The 18,185-nt window shown below is 27.8% G+C and overlaps 1 protein-coding gene across 2 annotated transcripts; it reads right to left on the bottom strand.

The window, feature by feature from the left end:
• Positions 1-7,181, bottom strand: LOC130940216 (potassium channel SKOR). Of its 2 annotated transcripts, XM_057868293.1 has the most exons (13): positions 6,483-7,178; positions 3,814-4,038; positions 3,674-3,737; positions 3,254-3,593; positions 2,883-3,178; positions 2,718-2,798; positions 2,527-2,625; positions 2,165-2,386; positions 1,862-2,047; positions 1,711-1,786; positions 1,328-1,622; positions 891-1,012; positions 1-447 (listed from the first exon to the last, which is right to left on the bottom strand). In XM_057868293.1, exons 1-13 carry the CDS (start codon positions 6,791-6,793, stop codon positions 200-202), a joined length of 2,565 nt encoding a protein of 854 aa, XP_057724276.1. In that variant the 5' UTR covers positions 6,794-7,178; the 3' UTR covers positions 1-199. The 2 variants fall into 2 exon arrangements, with proteins under 2 accessions (XP_057724276.1, XP_057724275.1); XM_057868292.1 differs by having other exon boundaries at positions 1,711-2,047; positions 6,483-7,181.
• Positions 7,182-18,185: the final 11,004 nt, after the last annotated feature.

Below are 18,185 nucleotides of genomic sequence, written 5' to 3'. Positions count from 1 at the left end.
TTGTTTTATTTTTCCCCCTTCTTTAGTTACTTAAGCAAATATTTTGAAAATAATAGAAAGCGTGCTGCTAGTTGTTATAAACCAATATAAGATCATAGAACGTGCTTATTGGTAGAGAACAACTACAACACGTTACAAAAAAGGGCACGCTGTTACTTTAATATAAGAATTGTGGTCGTGGTATGAATTGGATCAAAGTCTAATGTGTTTGATGAACTAAATAGAGCTTCTGACCATCTTTAATCATGTCCACATCAGTAATTTTACCAGCATCTTCTGATAAAATAAAAACACAAGAATCACTAGGAAACTCAAATTGATCCGCTGCCATTTTGATTAGCTCTTCAATGGTATGTGGAATCCATAATACAATGCCATGTTTTGTATGATCTTTTGGATCCCATGGGTGGAAAGGGAACACAGTACATTTCTGTGGATGCATTTTATCTGAAAATGATAAGTGAAATTTTAGCTCTTATTTTGCAGATATAGATTATCTATGGTATAGACAAACTTCAAACTTGAGATAACCAAAAGTAAAAGTACACATCAAGTTGAAAGGAAGGCTTTTTTTTTTTTTTAAATTACTAGATGTTCAAACAAACAAAAACTAAAAAAAGAAAAAGCTTTAATAAAGGTTGGCAATGAGCAAACCTTAAGTGATTCTTCTATCAAGTACCAATGTTTGATTATATTTTATTCAAGAGGATTAATTCAGATATTTTTATATTATTTTTTTTTTGAAGTAGACAGAAGTAAAATTTGTTTTCCATTTTAATACACATTTAATTTATATGCAATATAACATCTAAAAACAACATACCATTTGATTAAAAAGATGGTAACTTTTTTCAATTGAAATATATAAAGGCAATACAGGATGAGATTACCTGTAAGTTCTTGTGCGGGACATAGCAATTCTGACAACTGAGCAGATTTTGCATCTTCTAGTAGTTTGATTAGGTTCTTATTTCCACTCATTCGAGCTTCATCAAGTGGGGTTTTTCCCCATCTGTTAATAAAATGAAAAGGAACAAGCAGCATTAGCACACTGCATATTGTCGTAAAGAATCATGTATATTTTTTATCCTTAAAATTTGTTAAAAAACTTTAGGACTAATCCAGTTATAATATAGGACAATTATATCTGATTTACTTATATTAAAAGTTATTCTTGTGAAACTGTTGTTGATTTGGTCCAAAGTTTTTTAAAAATTTAGCCGCTAAAAGTGTATTTGATAAAAAAAAAAAAAACATACTTTCCTGTCATAAATTACTCATGTTAATCACAACCAAAAGCAAAAATGGTAATGCAATTAATTTGTACCTGTCCTTGGTAAAAACACTGGCTCCAGCTTCTAATAGCAACTTTGCCATGAAGTATAAACCTTCAGCTGCAGCAACGTGCAAAGGGCTTCGGTAATCATAATCTTTCAAGTTGGGATCCATGCCATTAGACAGTAGCCTTTTAAGATAATCTGAATCTCCCCTTGCAACTGCTGTGCATAGAAAACTACCGCCATCTTCTATCTTCATGGCGGCTCCTTCTCTAACAAGTAAAGAAGCAACACGATCATGTCCACTCTTAACTGCTTCAAGTAAGGGTGTGTTCCCAAAATTATCTATAAAGTTAACACATTAGCTATGTTAGTGGCAGCTAAAAATTTAAGTATGTTACATAGCAGTGAAGATGTAGTAGGTTAAAGTTACCGCTAACATTGATGTCTACGCCTTCTTGAATAAGGAAAAGTGTGATGTCTTCGTAGCCTCTGGATGCAGCAAGATGCTGTTGGAAGAAAAAACGTGTCAGACAAGCATTGCCAAAACATACAAGACATTTGAAATGTTGCAAGCTCCTCACCAAAGGTGATCTTCCATCGTAATCTGTCTTGTTGGGATCAGCTCCAGCTCTAACTAAACCTTTTAGCTGATACAGATCCCCATTGAAAGCTGCACTGTTGACCTTCAAAGCAAGTTCAGCTTCTTGCTTTCCAATATGAAATGTGATGTCTGACTCTAATTGCTTACCACGAGAAGTCTCTTTTCCCTATAAAACATGAAAATATTTAGCTCTCTTTATGATGATAAACTACATCTTCCACAACATAGAGTAAGGATCAAAGGGAGCATGATATGTGAGATATAAGAGGGATAACATAATTACCTCAAGAAGGTTGTTTAATATCTTCCTTCCATCATAAAAGTATATATCAAGGATATTTGTAAACGATTGTTTATCAAGCCGCAGGAGCCTACAGAGTTCGCAGACACGAACAGTATATGGTTGAGGAATGTTGCAAAGAATGGATATCTCTCCAAATGAACTGTTAGGTTCCAGAAGTGAAACAGTTTCTTCAGTTCCATCCTCAGCAGTGCCTACTAACTCCTGCATATTCACAGCTTTAGCAGTTAGCACTCAATAAAGATATGGTGTTCATGCAGATATTTGTGACTGAAAGCATCAATAGAACCTAAGAAAAAAAGTTGAATTATTACACACGTGCTTGTGAAGATATAAAAGCATACCAGCACACCATGACAGACAAAATATAGTTGATCCACGACATTTCCTTGTTCCATGATAACCTCTCCTGGAAGAAAAAATTCCTCGTGGAGCCTGGTAACCTGAAAGATTAAAGCAACAAAAATTACACATGCTAGCAAATTTAGAAACATAATTATTTAACTATCAAGACAATGAGAAATAGATTACTTACTATCTGATTGATGAATTCTGAAGAACAGCCCTTAAAAAGAGGAACCATTTGAATGCATGGCAAGTATAATGTTTGAGATATCTGCAAAAGATGATCAGATTAAAATCCAAAATGGTGGAAACTAACAAATATTCTAGTTCAAAGACACCCTCTTTATGTTATTACCTTAGAGCGAATAGAAATGGGAATTTCCTGAAGGACAGCAGCCTCGGTATAGCTACTCTCAAACTGTAAGCGCAGATGGCCTTTTATTTGTTCACGGATATCCCGTCCAAGTCTATTTCTATTCATATATTTCATAAGATCTGTCATCTTGTCCCTAAATTTCTCAGTTTTTGATCCCTTGACTATCAAAGCTGTCATGTTACCGATCAAATAAGCACCAAGAACCATGTCAAATGAGACATATACCATTATGAATATCATCTCCCTCAAGTTTACTGCATGTATATCTCCATAGCCTGTGGAAGAAAAGAAAGTCACAAACAAAGTTATATGAAAACAACTCAACCGTAACTCTACAATAACTAACTTACCAACAGTAGCCATAGTAACGATAGCAAAATACAAGGATGTTGTGTAGCGCTTCCAAAGATCAATTTCTCTGAAATGTTGATAACTATAACCACCAAGCTGTAAACTTCCAATCCATGTGTACTCTTCTTGGGATTCAGGAAGTGTAGTAGCCAAATAGTAGAAAATGCAGGCTGCAGTGTGGGTGCAGTAGAGTTCAACTACTAAAAGTTTCACAATCCGAGTAATGATGTAATTAACACGTATATCCTTCTCCAAATTATGGAAAAATTCGGTGACTTTCCGCACCCGATATAATCTGATCCACAAGAGGTACCTAACTTCTTCTCTGTGTCCACAAACCTGTTAACAAAATAAAGCATTTCTTCAATATAATTGAGCTGCATTTTAGTAAACTGACATTTAAAAGGAAGAAGTAGAACCTTGAATATGATATCCCAAGGCATACATCCAAGAAAATCAAAGATGAAGTCAGTTTTTAGGTACCTGCATAAACAGAAACAATTAAAAATACACAATAATAATAATAAGATAATTAAGCATAGCAAGAATAGAAATTTACCGCAAAGCAATAGGGGTACGCTTGTAGACCATGCGATAGGTCTGACTATCTCTATAAGCAAGAAAGAACTGCAAAACTATGTCCACAAGAAAAGCTAGCTGCCCTATGATATCCAATATAAACAGATTCTCAGGCAACCCACGAAAGAATCCAAACTCCATTGGAGTGAAAAACGATGAGTACACTGCCCATACCAATATGAACTTTGTCCATAATCGATACCACCTGCACTATAGTTAATGAAATTATTAACCATCTAATCATGAATTAACCAACATGTGTTCTAAGAATAACTTAATATGTTAGCTTAACCCTTATAAACGTTGCCGCATTAATAATTTTAGTCACGTGTCATTCAGATTCTTCTTGGTAGTAATGAGCTAATGATTGAGGTTTCCAAATTATAATTTAGGGAACTATTATTATGCCACTCAAATCACATAATTTCTTCACCGGTTATTTGTATTTCGATTTCTAGCTTATTAGCATATAATATACTAGGCTGTTAGCTGAATGAATAATGATTAATGAATATGGATTACTAATTTATTATTATGTAATAATTTATCACCAAAACAGCATTACTTCTAGATTTCATGCTTTCGAGCAAAATCCCAACCAATCAATCCACACAAGTAAACTAAAACCTATTAACTGAGTTTGAGCCAATTTTAAGATCCTTAAAAAAAAAAACAACTAGTTTATATATTTCCCCTCTTTTAAGATGGTATGATAAATAACATATTATACATGTTTAATCAAATACATTCTATATTTAATTTCTTGGGGTGAGCATGTGCTAATGTAAAACCCATATAATATTATGTGCTTGTTTCATTTAATTTGTATAATATAATATATATGTATATACTTTTTTGGTCATGGGATTTATTTAATTTATATATGTGCTGTATGCAGTAATAATATATTAATATCTGTGATTCTGCGAGCTAGTAGTGATGGAACTTTCAACTTTGCAATTTGCATGACTAACACCACTGAAGGGATTGGGCCTTGCAACTTGGGCAAAAACCATTGAATTTTTTCGCAAACATATCTCTATCGATCAATATCGTGGCTTAGACATGTGATGTAGTGGCAACGCTGTTTGTCTCTAGCAAGACCACCCAGATTCGAGTCCTAGTGTAGTTGCTAGGTTAATGTGTGTGACTGTGTTTGTATGAACGAAAAAAAATCTATCAATCAATATCATCACCATGTTGGCCTTATATGATATCATCAATTCATCATTTTCTTAAAATTATATTATAGTTTAATGTATAACGATACACGCATTATACTTTGATGATGATGATGCAATCATGCTCCGCACCACAATCAAGATCCCAGCCACTCTTACTGTTTTCTTTTTTCTTTTATTTTATTTTATTTTTTGATAGAGCTAGTGTTACACGGTTACTTGATAAAAAAAATAGCACAGGTTGTCCAAGTGTAAAATGTTTCAGCCCTTACGATCCTGAACGCCGAGACAAAATCTTCCAGGTCAAATTATTCCGATTTTTTTATTAACATAATTATTTAAACATAGTATGATTACGATTAGAATTTGAGATAGATTAGCAACGAGGATCGTGAGGAGTCATGAGAGGTTGATAATTGACAACATCACATGGCAATGGTTGGGCCAGACAAGACAACTAGAACCCACAATTACATGCCACGTGTACAAAGTTAGAAAGAGAAGGGGGGAGAGAGTGACGTGAATCTCCTTTCTTCACTTCCCTTCGCTTCATTCCAAACTTCCGGCCCTTGTTTCATGCACCACCAAACCAACCAATGGGCACAAATGACCTAGGGTGTTATTGGTTTAGTTTTTATGAAAGTTTTCATTCTTTTTTTATTTGTCTTTATGTAATTTAAAAAAAATATATATTAAAGAATTATAACTAAAAATTACTAAATTTTAACATATAAATTGAAGTTTTTTTTTAAATTAAAGCCAAAAAGTATTGAAAAAAAATATAATTTTGAGTAATATAAATTTATGTCTTTTTTTAAAATAATTTTTATCTAAACTTGACTCCAAACAATATTCATTTTCTATAATTTATTTGAATATAAAATTGTTACACATAAATCACCTTAACATCAATTTATTTTTAACCAAAATTTATTTGAATATAATTTATTTTAATTAAAACACACACTTGAAATTTCAGAAAAATCTAACCATTCTTTAATTTTTTTAATTTAACTCAACATTATTATTATTATTTAAGACACATAATAAATTTATTATTAGTGAAAAATTTTAAATATTTTTATTTAATAGATACAAAATAAATATATAAAAAATTTAAAATTTTTATAGTTTGAATAAAAATTTTCTTGGTCTATAAACTTAGCTAAACCCTTCTTATTATTCACTGTGAATGATAGAATGCGTTACTTTACGTCCTTACTCATCAGATTACATTTTTAATGTTATGTATAGCATTAAGTGATAACAGAGAGATCTACCAAGAACATGCCACTGTAATATATAGTTTCTTTCTGAACTCTTTATTAGTTAGTATCTCTGTAATGATATTTTATATTTTATATAAAATATTAGAGGTGTAAGTGATAGGTGATGGCATTATTAGTTGTTATTTAAAAAATTAATTAAAAAAATAAAAGAGAAAAGAAAGAAAAGGAGAGAAGTGAACCTGTTTTCTGGGTGGATGACAGCGCCCTTGGAGATGCCTCGGATTCCATCGAGGAGCGCTTGACGACTGAACTTCCTCCTAGCCGAGTTGAGTCCGAACTCGTTCTCTATGAGGTCAAACCTGCTTCCTCGCGACGATTTCAGCCGGTCACGGAGGTCCTGTACTTCGTATTCCCTCTCGTCGGAAGAAGACGACTCCGTCGATGACGTAGACGAAGAAGAATCCGTCGTCGTCATCTTCCCCCTCCGTTTCTCGTCGTGTTCTTCCACGGTCACCTTCACTTTCTTATTGTTCTTTCCAACATCGTTCATTTTCTCGGTGAATAATAATAACAAATTGTTGTTGTTATTAACGATCGGTTACGATTTTTGTAATGTGGAATGTAGAAGGATCTGCCACGGAAGATGAGAGGTCGGAAATTGGACTAATTCGTTTGATGCATGAAAAGGGAAATGGAAAGAGGGTCACGAGATGGAGATGCAGATCACGGAGTTAGGTTAGGGGAGGAAGGTGGAAACGACGTCGTTGAGTAAGGGTTCTTGACTTTCTTGGGTTTATTATGGTTGAAAGAAGTGACGGTTTTGAAAAGGAGAAGAGATCGGATAAGGGAAAAACGGAAAACGAATGAGAAGAGAGAGAAAGAGAGAGTAGAGTGGATATTATGTGGAAGAAAAAGAAGATGAAGGCGCGAAGCTAAATAGTAAATAGAATCATAGATAAATTGAGTACCTGTGATATGGACTATTCTAGTATGAATACTCCCTTTTATACTCAACGCTTCCAACATGACGTGTATTCATATCAAATTTATCATTATAATACATATAAGATTAATATTTTTCTTTTCCAAGGGCTCCATTAGAAGTTGCGCCCATTTTTTATTCAATTTATTTTTATTTAAAATTTATTAATTTTTATATTTTTAAATTAAATATAAATTATTTAATATTTTTTAATGATTAAAAATAAAAATTAATCCATGACTAATCAATAAATTATTATATACATAAAATACGATTTAAATCTTTGATGTTAAGAGGACAAGTAAATTAATTTTTTTGTTATACATAAAAGTTAAAATTAAGTAATTTTAATTTATTTTAAAATTTTTTGAGACTATCAAGTATCAACCATGTTTTTTAATGATAATTTACAAAGTATATGTGAAAAATAATTATTTTATTATTATTATAATATATATAATTAAAATTATTTGTTATTATATTATATATTCTGGTCAAACCTGCAAAATTGGATAATAATAAAGTGGAATAATTATCGCATGAGAAAAAAGCTATAAAAGAAAAAAAATACTGAATGAATAAAATTATACACCCTCTGTTATTACCACCATCTATATATATACATGTTTATTCACACCTAAAGCACCAAATATCTAAATCTTAATAAAGTTACTCTAATAAGTTATATAATTTAAAATACTTACAAAATACTTAATTAACAATATGAAATACTAATTAAATTTACATATATAATTACATATATTAACTCTTATAATACTTTTATTAATATATAGCCTCAATTATATTAAATTCCATCTCAACCCCAAAATTGAAAAACAAAGAAAATAGGCTTAAGTTAAAGACTCATATCCATTTTATATAATTATTATTTTATTTATATATATAATATAAAAATTTAGTAAGAAAAATACTTTTAGTCAAAATCAGTTAATATATAATATGAATTAATTATTGATTCAATGTGGAATTTATTGCACATAAAATACCATCCAATAATAATATAATATAAATTAGCAAAACTTACCTTCAGAAAACTTACCAAAAAGTATAGCTAGATATTTTGGGTTAGTTGAATAAACCCATTTACCTTCAAGACCATCAATATTTAAAATATATCGTTATTGGACAATTGTTTTATGCAATATTAAATTAAACTTCGTTACATCAATTTGATTTGGATTTAGGCAGAAACATACATAAACATATGTGGTGACGAGCACTCGAAGATAGCGGCAATTATTGATAAACATTAATTTATATATATATATATATAATCCAAATAAAAAAGGGAGAAATAGTAAAAAGTAGCAAACATGTGTGCATATATAAATTTTTAAGGTTGTCCATGATCCACGGCTCCACATCCACTGATCCAGATGTTACATGACAAATAACCCAATTCTTTATTTTATTTTATCTTTTTTGTGGGATGAAAATAATCAATTAATGTCCAAGAGAAATTGAAATTTTTGGACAAAACAAAGTTGGCTGTCGTAATTGTTATTATAGTTGTCCAATTAACCATTAGTTGTCACGATAATAACTTGTACTGCTCTTCATTATTGTTGACTCGGCTTTGTTTCTTCCATGTTTTCATTTCGGAAGATGTATAACTTATCATGCGTGACATATGTTTAACATAATTCAAACATATGCCAGAAATTTATAAATGAATGTTCAACGTAACCTACGCCAGAATAAACAAAAAGTGCATTCTTTATGCTATATTGTTTGTTCTGTAACCAGATAAACACTTAGGCTGCATTTGTTTTTGAGAACTGAAAATAAGACAAGATACTAAAAATATAATAGAATAAGATATTGATAGATAGAGACATAAAATTTTATATTTTTATATTTTATTTGATAATAAATTAAAATAAATTATAAAAATTTAATTTATTTTTATTTTTTTTATTCAAAAAATTTTAAATAAAAAATATAATAATAAAAAAGTGTAATTATGAAAAATTAACAAAAATAATGAAAAAAAAATGAAAAATAAATTGTGTCCCTTATTAGTGTTTCTATGTCTTTTCTGTTAGGATAGACATAAAATACACTAATTTGAATGTCTTTGGACATACTATCTCTATCCATATCTCCTCTGTCAAACATAATTTTGTATCTCAGTGTTCTATCTCTATAAACAATCACAACCTTAAATTCATTATAGAAAAAAATTATAAAAAGAAAAAAAGATTTTGGAGTTTGTCCAATCATGTTATATAAATTTCCTATATTCCGTATAAGGACAAAATATTATGTGGCATACCTCAACAACTTGAAACTTTATCATCATACATACATATGCTGGATCAAAGTTTAAACGACAATTGTAATATATATAAGGACGTTGTCTACTACTACTAATCCACTTTTTTTTATTCAATTTGTTCGATAACAATAAATATGATATTATTACTCAAGGTAATAGTTATTTGTGCTGCTTCATTAATAATTTTGAGTTTGAATTTTAAAAATAAAAATAAAATATTATATGATATTTAACATATGGATAAAGATATTTTGAGAAAAAAAAAACGGAAGAAGAATATCTATTTTAGAAAACAAAATATATCTGCTATCCAAATTAATATAATATTTTATTCATTATTATTACATACACTAAATTAAAAAAGGATGAATCAATAAACACGTTAATTCCTAATAATATATAGTTAAACATGTTTAATTTTAATAATGAATGGTTATTACATTTAAAAAATATGTGTTTTATTTTGTAAAATGTTTAAAATTGAAAAACAAACAATTTTTAATAGTGAAGATTGTGCGTTTGTAGGCCAAGTGTATGTAATTGTAAATGAGTGAAGAATGGAGAAGCAGAATATAGATTGAAAGAAAGGTAAAAACGAATGTTACAAGGACTCATACGGGTACTCTAGATGCTAAATATTCTTGCTATGCCTATTTATACTCATAAGAGAATAGCCAACATTAGCCTAACAACCATACCTTCCAATAACTACTTTACCAGAATTTTGGTTACACTATCCCACTAATTAAATTTATCTTATCTTTATCCTTATCCTTGATAGTAATTAATGCATAAACATGAGATTTAGTAGGTTAATTAGTTGCATGCAGTAGTATTTTTTTCCTTTTTGATAAATATATATATTTTACGCTTTAACAAAAGTATATATATTGTATGAGGAATTGTCAATAATAATAGAATTAGGAGACATAGAAAAGGGTTCAACATTTTTTATTGATTAAAGAGTGTTTACCCTCTTTGTTAGTTAGACAAATTTTAACTATCTATTATATATTATATTTTATATGATGATTCAGATTAGATTTAGAATTTAGAATTTTAAATTTTAAGATGTTTAATGCTTTGTTTTTTTTTAATTCTTTATAGTTTATAGTAAGTTAATTTTTAGGAAGTATTGTCCTCTTCATTACTACAACAAAAACGCCATTTAGCGGCGGTTCCTGGAGCCGTTTAGCGGCGGTTTTGAACCGCCGCGAAACATTTCGCGGCGGTTTTATGAAACGCCAGAAGATAGGGCGCGGCAAAACGGATAGCGGCGGTTTTAGTCAACCGCTGGAATAACCGCCGCTAAATATCTATCAATTTTGCGGCGGTTTGCAACCGCCGCTAAATAACAAATAAACGAAAACAACATTTGTTTTGCGGCGGTTTTAAACCGCCGCCAAATTTTAGTATTTCCGTTCATAGTTATTAGAATCGGACCAGACCGTCCGGTGGTCCAACTGACTCAATCGTTAAACCCGCGCTTCCACCATTAGACCCACAACGTGTGGATCACTGTAGAATATCAACTTTGTAAAGCCTTCCACAAACGAAGAAGGTAGGGCTCGAACTTGGAACCTAGAGGAAAGAAAAGCTTTAACAATGTCATGTTACCACCAAGCCAAATGTCTCTTCGATGTATATAGCGCTAATAATTATATATATCATATGAACATATTTAATTGCCACACAGATTTTTGTTGTATACTTTATATATCTAATCATTGTTATTATAGGCACCTTATATATTGGGTAAAATTCACAATTAAATCAAATGGAGGACTAAATTACACAATTCTACCAAATTGAAAAACATTACCAGGATCTCCCAAAAGCATATTCTTATGTAATTCGAATCAGTCTCATTTGAATTAGACAAACAAACACTACTTTGAATTAGTCCTATTCAAATTAGTAGTAATGCTTGTAATTGGAATTTGTCCAATTTGAATTATGCTTGCATGTAGTCTTATGGTAGTTCGAACCAGGGTGATTCGAATTATGCACGCTAAGTCGTCCCTAGTAATTTGAATGAGTCTGCTTCGAATTAATTTTGGACCATAGTAGATCGAATTAATTTACGTCTATTTATATATGATCCAAGCATATATAAAGAGTACAATAAAGAGTACATCTAATAATATCCATAATAAATTCAATAAAGAGTATATTCAATCATAAATAAAAAAAACAATAATTATAAATATTTTTTATAAATTATTAAAAATAAAATATTTTTTAAAAATATTTATTAAGATTTAGAATTTAGTCTTTAATATTTAAAATTAGTAAAATATTTGTCAAAAATATTATATTTTGTTGGTCAGTTAGCATTATTGAATCTATTAACCATAATAATATGTAGATAATTGTTTGGTTTTCATATAAAAAATATTTTATTCTATTTAGTATTTAATTTTGATAAAACATTATTTTATTTTAAATTTAGTTATTATGAATTCTTATATCTAAGAATACAAGCTAAGATTGTTATTTAAAAAAAATTTAAATTTTTATTTTAATAAATGCCCAACAAATCATTAAAATAAAAAAATGATAATTTAAAATTATAATTTTTGTAAAATTATAACGTTTTGAATTTTTAATGACTTGTAGAAAATATTTTTAATTATTATTTTTAATATTTTATAGAAGATATATATAATTATTATTTTTAAAAAATGTTTGATTTTTAATTAGTTCAGAATATGATTTTATTTTCTTCTTTTACATCCATATTTGAATGCAAATTTAAATGCCAATAAAGTAAACAAAAAAATCTTATTGGTAAATTTGTTCACATGAGTTAACATATATGGCTTATTTAACTTGTGAAATTTTTATTTATGTAAAACGAATGTAGAAAAAGTGTTACAAGTTTAAGTAACAATGATTTAAACATATATAGTTTAAGATAGTAGTATTTACTTAACTAGATTATATCCAAATGATTATTACTAAAGAAAACATTGCAATATGTGGTAATACGCATTTTGTGGCGGTTTAAAAGTAACCGCCGCAAAATGCCTAACAAGAAGTCACCGGCGGACATATCGCGGCGGTTTTCGAAAAGAAGCCACGAAATACAAACCTGACTGGCAATATAGCGGCGGTTTGAAGAAAACCGCCGCGAAATGTTAACCTTACAGCAATATAGCGGCGGTTTTAGCAAAACCGCCGCTAAATGTCGTTCTGATTGCAGCCCAACTTTTAACCGCCGCTATATGTGCCGCAATTTGTCTTTTCGCGACACATTTACAAAACCGCCGCAAAATAACCGTCGCTATCTTAAGGATTTGTTGTAGTGATTTCCTTTAAAACTCCTTAGCGCATTTGTTTGATAAAAACTGACCAAAAAAAGAAACTCTTTTGAGTATATATATATATATTTCATACTTAAAGTGAGTTTATGGGATGAAGATTGGAGGTCTTAAGTTCAGGGTGCGTTAGAATTAAATTGGGTGGATAATCTATAAAATATTTTTATGCGAAAATTAATAGTGTTTTAGATGGTATGGAATGTGTCTTTACCTTTGCTGAGTGCTCTTTTTTTAGAGAACCACTCAAATAAAGACATTTAAAATGTCTTTTTTTAAAGATGTTTTTTTAATAATTAAAATTTAACCTATATAATTGATTAAACCGTATTATTTTAATCAAAATTAGACCAAACAAATTAATTTGACTAAAAAAATAGTGAATCAAATTTTAAATTAGTCTAAATTAATATTATTTTTTTATAAAAAAACTACAATATCTTATATTATAAAAAATAACTAAAATATTTCTATTTTATATATATATATATATATATATATATATATTAATTTTTAGAATCTTCTTTTCTGTCGTCGTAAAGTTAGGATTTAGAGTTTTTAAATATATATATATATATATATATATATAATAAGAGTACTTTAGTTATTTTTTATAATAAAAATATTGTAATTATTTTTTATAAAAAATATTAATTTAGATTAGTTCAAAATTTAATTTATTAATTTTTTAATTAAATTGATTTATCTGGTCTAATTTTAATAAAATTAATATAATTTAATTAATTATATGTGTTAAATTTTAATTATTAAAAAATATTTAAAAAAAAAAACGTTTTTGACATAGAGACTTCTTTTCTCTTATCTCTATCCTTTTGGCTAGTTCTTTTTTCCAGCATTTAATGTTTTTAAGTTATGTTTTTAATGTCGGAATTCGACGATTTCAAACTTAATAATATTGTCATTGTGATATGCTTAATTAGTGTTATATCTTAAGGTCGAATTTTTATTTAATCATCGTTTCATTATATTACTATTGTCCAAAACATATATATATATAATTTTAGCTAATAACGAGCTGTTTTTTTCTTTTGATGAGTTCTGGATATATTTTAAGAATTAAATGCGAACAAATGAAAATGCATATAAGCTACCAAAATATATATCACGGATGGGACCTAAATCCAGATCACGGTTGCACTTCATGTATGTGAGACAACTGAATTCATCTACTTTTCCCCAGTTAGTTACTAGTATTATTTTTGAACATTAAATTGACTAACAAAGTTACTTAAAAATGCTAAGTGCATAATTTTATATGCGTTAAAAGATATAATTATTTATGTATTTTTTTTATTAGTTTAATTTTTTTATAAAAATGGTATCATAACATGATATTGTAGTTTTTATGACCGAAAAATCTAAAATTTAATGCTTGTTAAATCTTAAAAAAAAAGTATGAAATAAATTTTTTAAAAAATAAAATCTATGTAAATATTTAAGTTAATCCAAAAAAACTCATATTTAAAGTGGCATGTTTAATTTATAACCAATCATTATGTGTCTTTTTCTATCAATTTAAACTTTTGATAAAGGTAAGAAGCCAGGGTTGAATATAATGGAGCTCACAAACCTGACTCATCAACACACATAAAAGGACTATAATTTCTTTTGTTTAGCCATGACATGCATGCTTAAAAAAGCTTGAATTGTGTATTCCTTTTTCTTCCATTCATAAGAACATATATTGATATTATTATTAATTATTGATACATTTGGCATTTGAAACAGGGTTGCGTTCACTTTAACAAATTCGGTTTATGTCGGGTGATTTATTAATTCACAAGATACGCTCCTTTTTCTCAAACATAGTTGGAAAAAAGGTTTACATACATTACATGGTTTAGGCTTTATTTAGAACAACCACCATATATACACTTCCACCACGCGCCAAAGCAATACAACAAAATAACCTAACGTCATTACTTGTTTTATTAACAACAGTGTAAGTGGACTCAACACCAATCAAACTACTAATAATTAGGTCAAGATATAATTAGAGAATAGACTTAAAAAAGATTTATATACAGACATATATTATAAGTCTCACCATTCTCAAAAATAAGATTTGTGGATGATTTATTATAAGTGTAAGATATTTATTTTTTTGTAAGCTAGCTTTTAAAATTAAATTAGGTCTATATATCTAATTTTAGTTCTAATAAATATATAATTCTAAAAGATAAAAATAATAAAAGAGGCAAAAAAATTTATAAATAGGCAAAAGTGATTATCGTCAAATTGTTTTGTTTTGTTGATAAAAATTAAAAGGCTAACATGACACTATACAAAGTTGTCATATAAGCATTCTTGTGTTGCCACGTCAAACTTTTCAATTAACAAAAATAATGAATGTTTTTATCTCATACCTCTAGGTATATCTGGTGTGGTTTTGATAGTTTATTTTATTTTAGAGAGTTAATAATATATTGATGAGCGAGCGCTTAAAAAATTGCTTATATATTACTATTTACTATATTAATTAGGCACTGCAATAATATGTTTTAAATTTTTATCATGTGTCAACTTTTATTGTCTATTTAATTGTTTAATGTATCTCTCAATCCGATAGACTAATCTATCGCGGATCAAAATTTTATTTAAAGATGTATCGCTGATCAATAAATTACTGCATATATAATAGAATTCGATTCTCCGATATTTATTTAAGCTGAATTTTCATTGTCTATAACCTAATGTATAAATATGATAAAGTTTGGGTAGGTGAATCAACATGACATGCATTTAATAACTGTGGGATTGAGCTTGTGGTATGGCATCCACTATCCACACACATAAGCTGACCGATCCACGGCTTTGAATTGTTTATAAAGATACGCTCTTCTGGTGCCCTCTCCACTTATCCATGCATTTAATTGGATTTTTATAATTATTAATTATATGCTATATTTCACAACAATATTAACTTTGTTGTGTCTGCTTATTGCCCATGTATGCAATGCATTTGGCTATTTTTGATAAAGTATATTATTTTAATTTTTAGTGTTTAGAATAAATTTTAATTTAATTTTAAATATTTTATTTTAATTTTAAAAAGTTTTAAATATTACATTTCAATTAAAAAAAATTAAATAATTTTAATATTATAAAAATAATTTACGTATTAAAAATTTAATAACATTTGATTTCACTTTATGAATAAAATCGATCTATTAATGATTATCAATATAAAAATTTTTCTTTTGATTCTAGAATGTTGATAATTGATTACTAGGATTTAGAATTTTGTACCAAAAATAAATTAAAAAAAATATATTACAAAAAAATTTTGGTTATCTTTATCTAGTACACGAAAGAAGATATATATGACTTATCTAATAATATAATAACGTCCACATGATTTATTTTATTAATTATTTGTGTCAAATTTAATAATAAAATAATATTAAATTTATTTAAAGTTTTTTTAAAATAAAAATAAAATATTTAAAATATTAAAGAGGAAAATACAGTACTTTACTACCCTTCTTATTATAACAACGTTTTTAAAGAAGTTTAATGTGGCTAAGATATCATATGTGGACATGCGAACATATTATATATTTGAAGTTTTTTTTTTAATTTATTAGAAAAAGGTATGCATTAAAGTTCTAGAAAAATCTGATTTCTGATGTTATATAAAATTGAATAAAGTTATTGTTAGTATATATAGTGGCCGGAGGATATCCTATTTGTCCTATATTAAATTATGAAAGGGCGAAGATTTGCTTTTGGGTCCTTTTTTATTATTTATTTGAACAGATTATAGTTACTCCTCATGTCATTAATCAGATTATTAATAATAAATAAATGATGGGGGAACATATAGCATAAATGCATAATAAATCTGCCAAATGAAGGAAATTAATTAAGGGTGCATAACACTAACAAATAATGGAATTAGTGGTCACAATTTCACGTATTCTCTTCTCTTTTATTAATTAGTAGCACTAATTGGTGTTGTTGATGATAAACATGCAAGGAAGAAATTAAAATACAGATGGCATTAATAATAATGCGTTGGTACTTAGAAATTAGAATACATATTTACATATATATATTAAGAATTGAACTACCTTTTAATTTAAACCAAAGTTTTTGATACTATATTATACACAATTATTTGTCTAAAAAATATAACCTAATAAAAAGATGTACCTATCATAAACTACTACTTCCTTAATTTCATAAAATTAAATCCCTATTCATTAAATGCATTTCATGAATTTGTTGGCCAGCCAGACAATACAACATTGCATTATTATTGTCTACTATGATCTAAATGAATAATTATTTTTATCAGAATAATTATTGGTAATAAAATATTTCCCATACTATTATTGGCCTCCTGGACATGTTTATGTTTAATTACAACATACAGACCTAAGAAAAAGGTTACATGCACAGATCTTCATTTTTACTTTCATAATATACGTATGTATATAGGAATCTCTATTATTTGTTTGTATGACCATGGAAGTTATAGATAGTAGTATAAATAATTTATTTTATATATATGGTAAAAATAAATTTATTTATAACTAAACAATATATATTATTAATTATAGGTGAATTATATGATAAAGATGTAAGTTTATAGATTTTTTTTATAAGATGAAAGAAAAATTGAAAAAATTAGAACTTACATTTTGAACATTAATAAAATAATAAAAAATAACTATAAAAAATTATATTCTTTCTATACACCTTTAATCTATATAATAAAGTGTATTTTAATTATATAAATGAAGTAACTAAATCAAAGTTACGAAATATCATGTAACATAGAATAAACTACACTATTAATAGCTTTTCTTTGGTTAGATAATATTCTAATAATATATTTTTTACTACTATATGTGCTTAATTACATTGATTCTTTTAATAAGAATATTCAATATATATAATGTTTTATAAGTTATATAAGCTCAAGCTAAGTATTAATTATATATAATTTATAAATCATAAAAATAATATTAAATATAATATTACTTAATATTTTCGAAGATTATTATTTTAAAATAAAAAGATATTATATATCACAACTTAATGCTTGCTGGCTCACCAGTCACCAATAATTAATCCACTGAGCCACATTAGTCAGCCTCTGTTTGACTTAACAATGACTAGCTTCTATTCTGATCAATTTTATTTTATGAACTAAATAAAAATAAATATTCAGAACCTCTCAAATTATACCATTAATTGCTCCCCACCCGAAAAAAGAAATATCATCAATTTTAAGGATTTTGCCAAGACTTAGGATACAAAATTTGTATTAGAAAGATAAAAATATTAATATTTTAAATATATTTATTAAATT

Source organism: Arachis stenosperma, chromosome 7 (genome assembly GCF_014773155.1).
Source record: "Arachis stenosperma cultivar V10309 chromosome 7, arast.V10309.gnm1.PFL2, whole genome shotgun sequence".
Taxonomy (NCBI): Eukaryota; Viridiplantae; Streptophyta; class Magnoliopsida; order Fabales; family Fabaceae; genus Arachis; species Arachis stenosperma.
The sequence above is the reverse complement of the archived record's forward strand: the minus strand, read 5'-3'. Positions and strand labels throughout refer to the sequence as shown.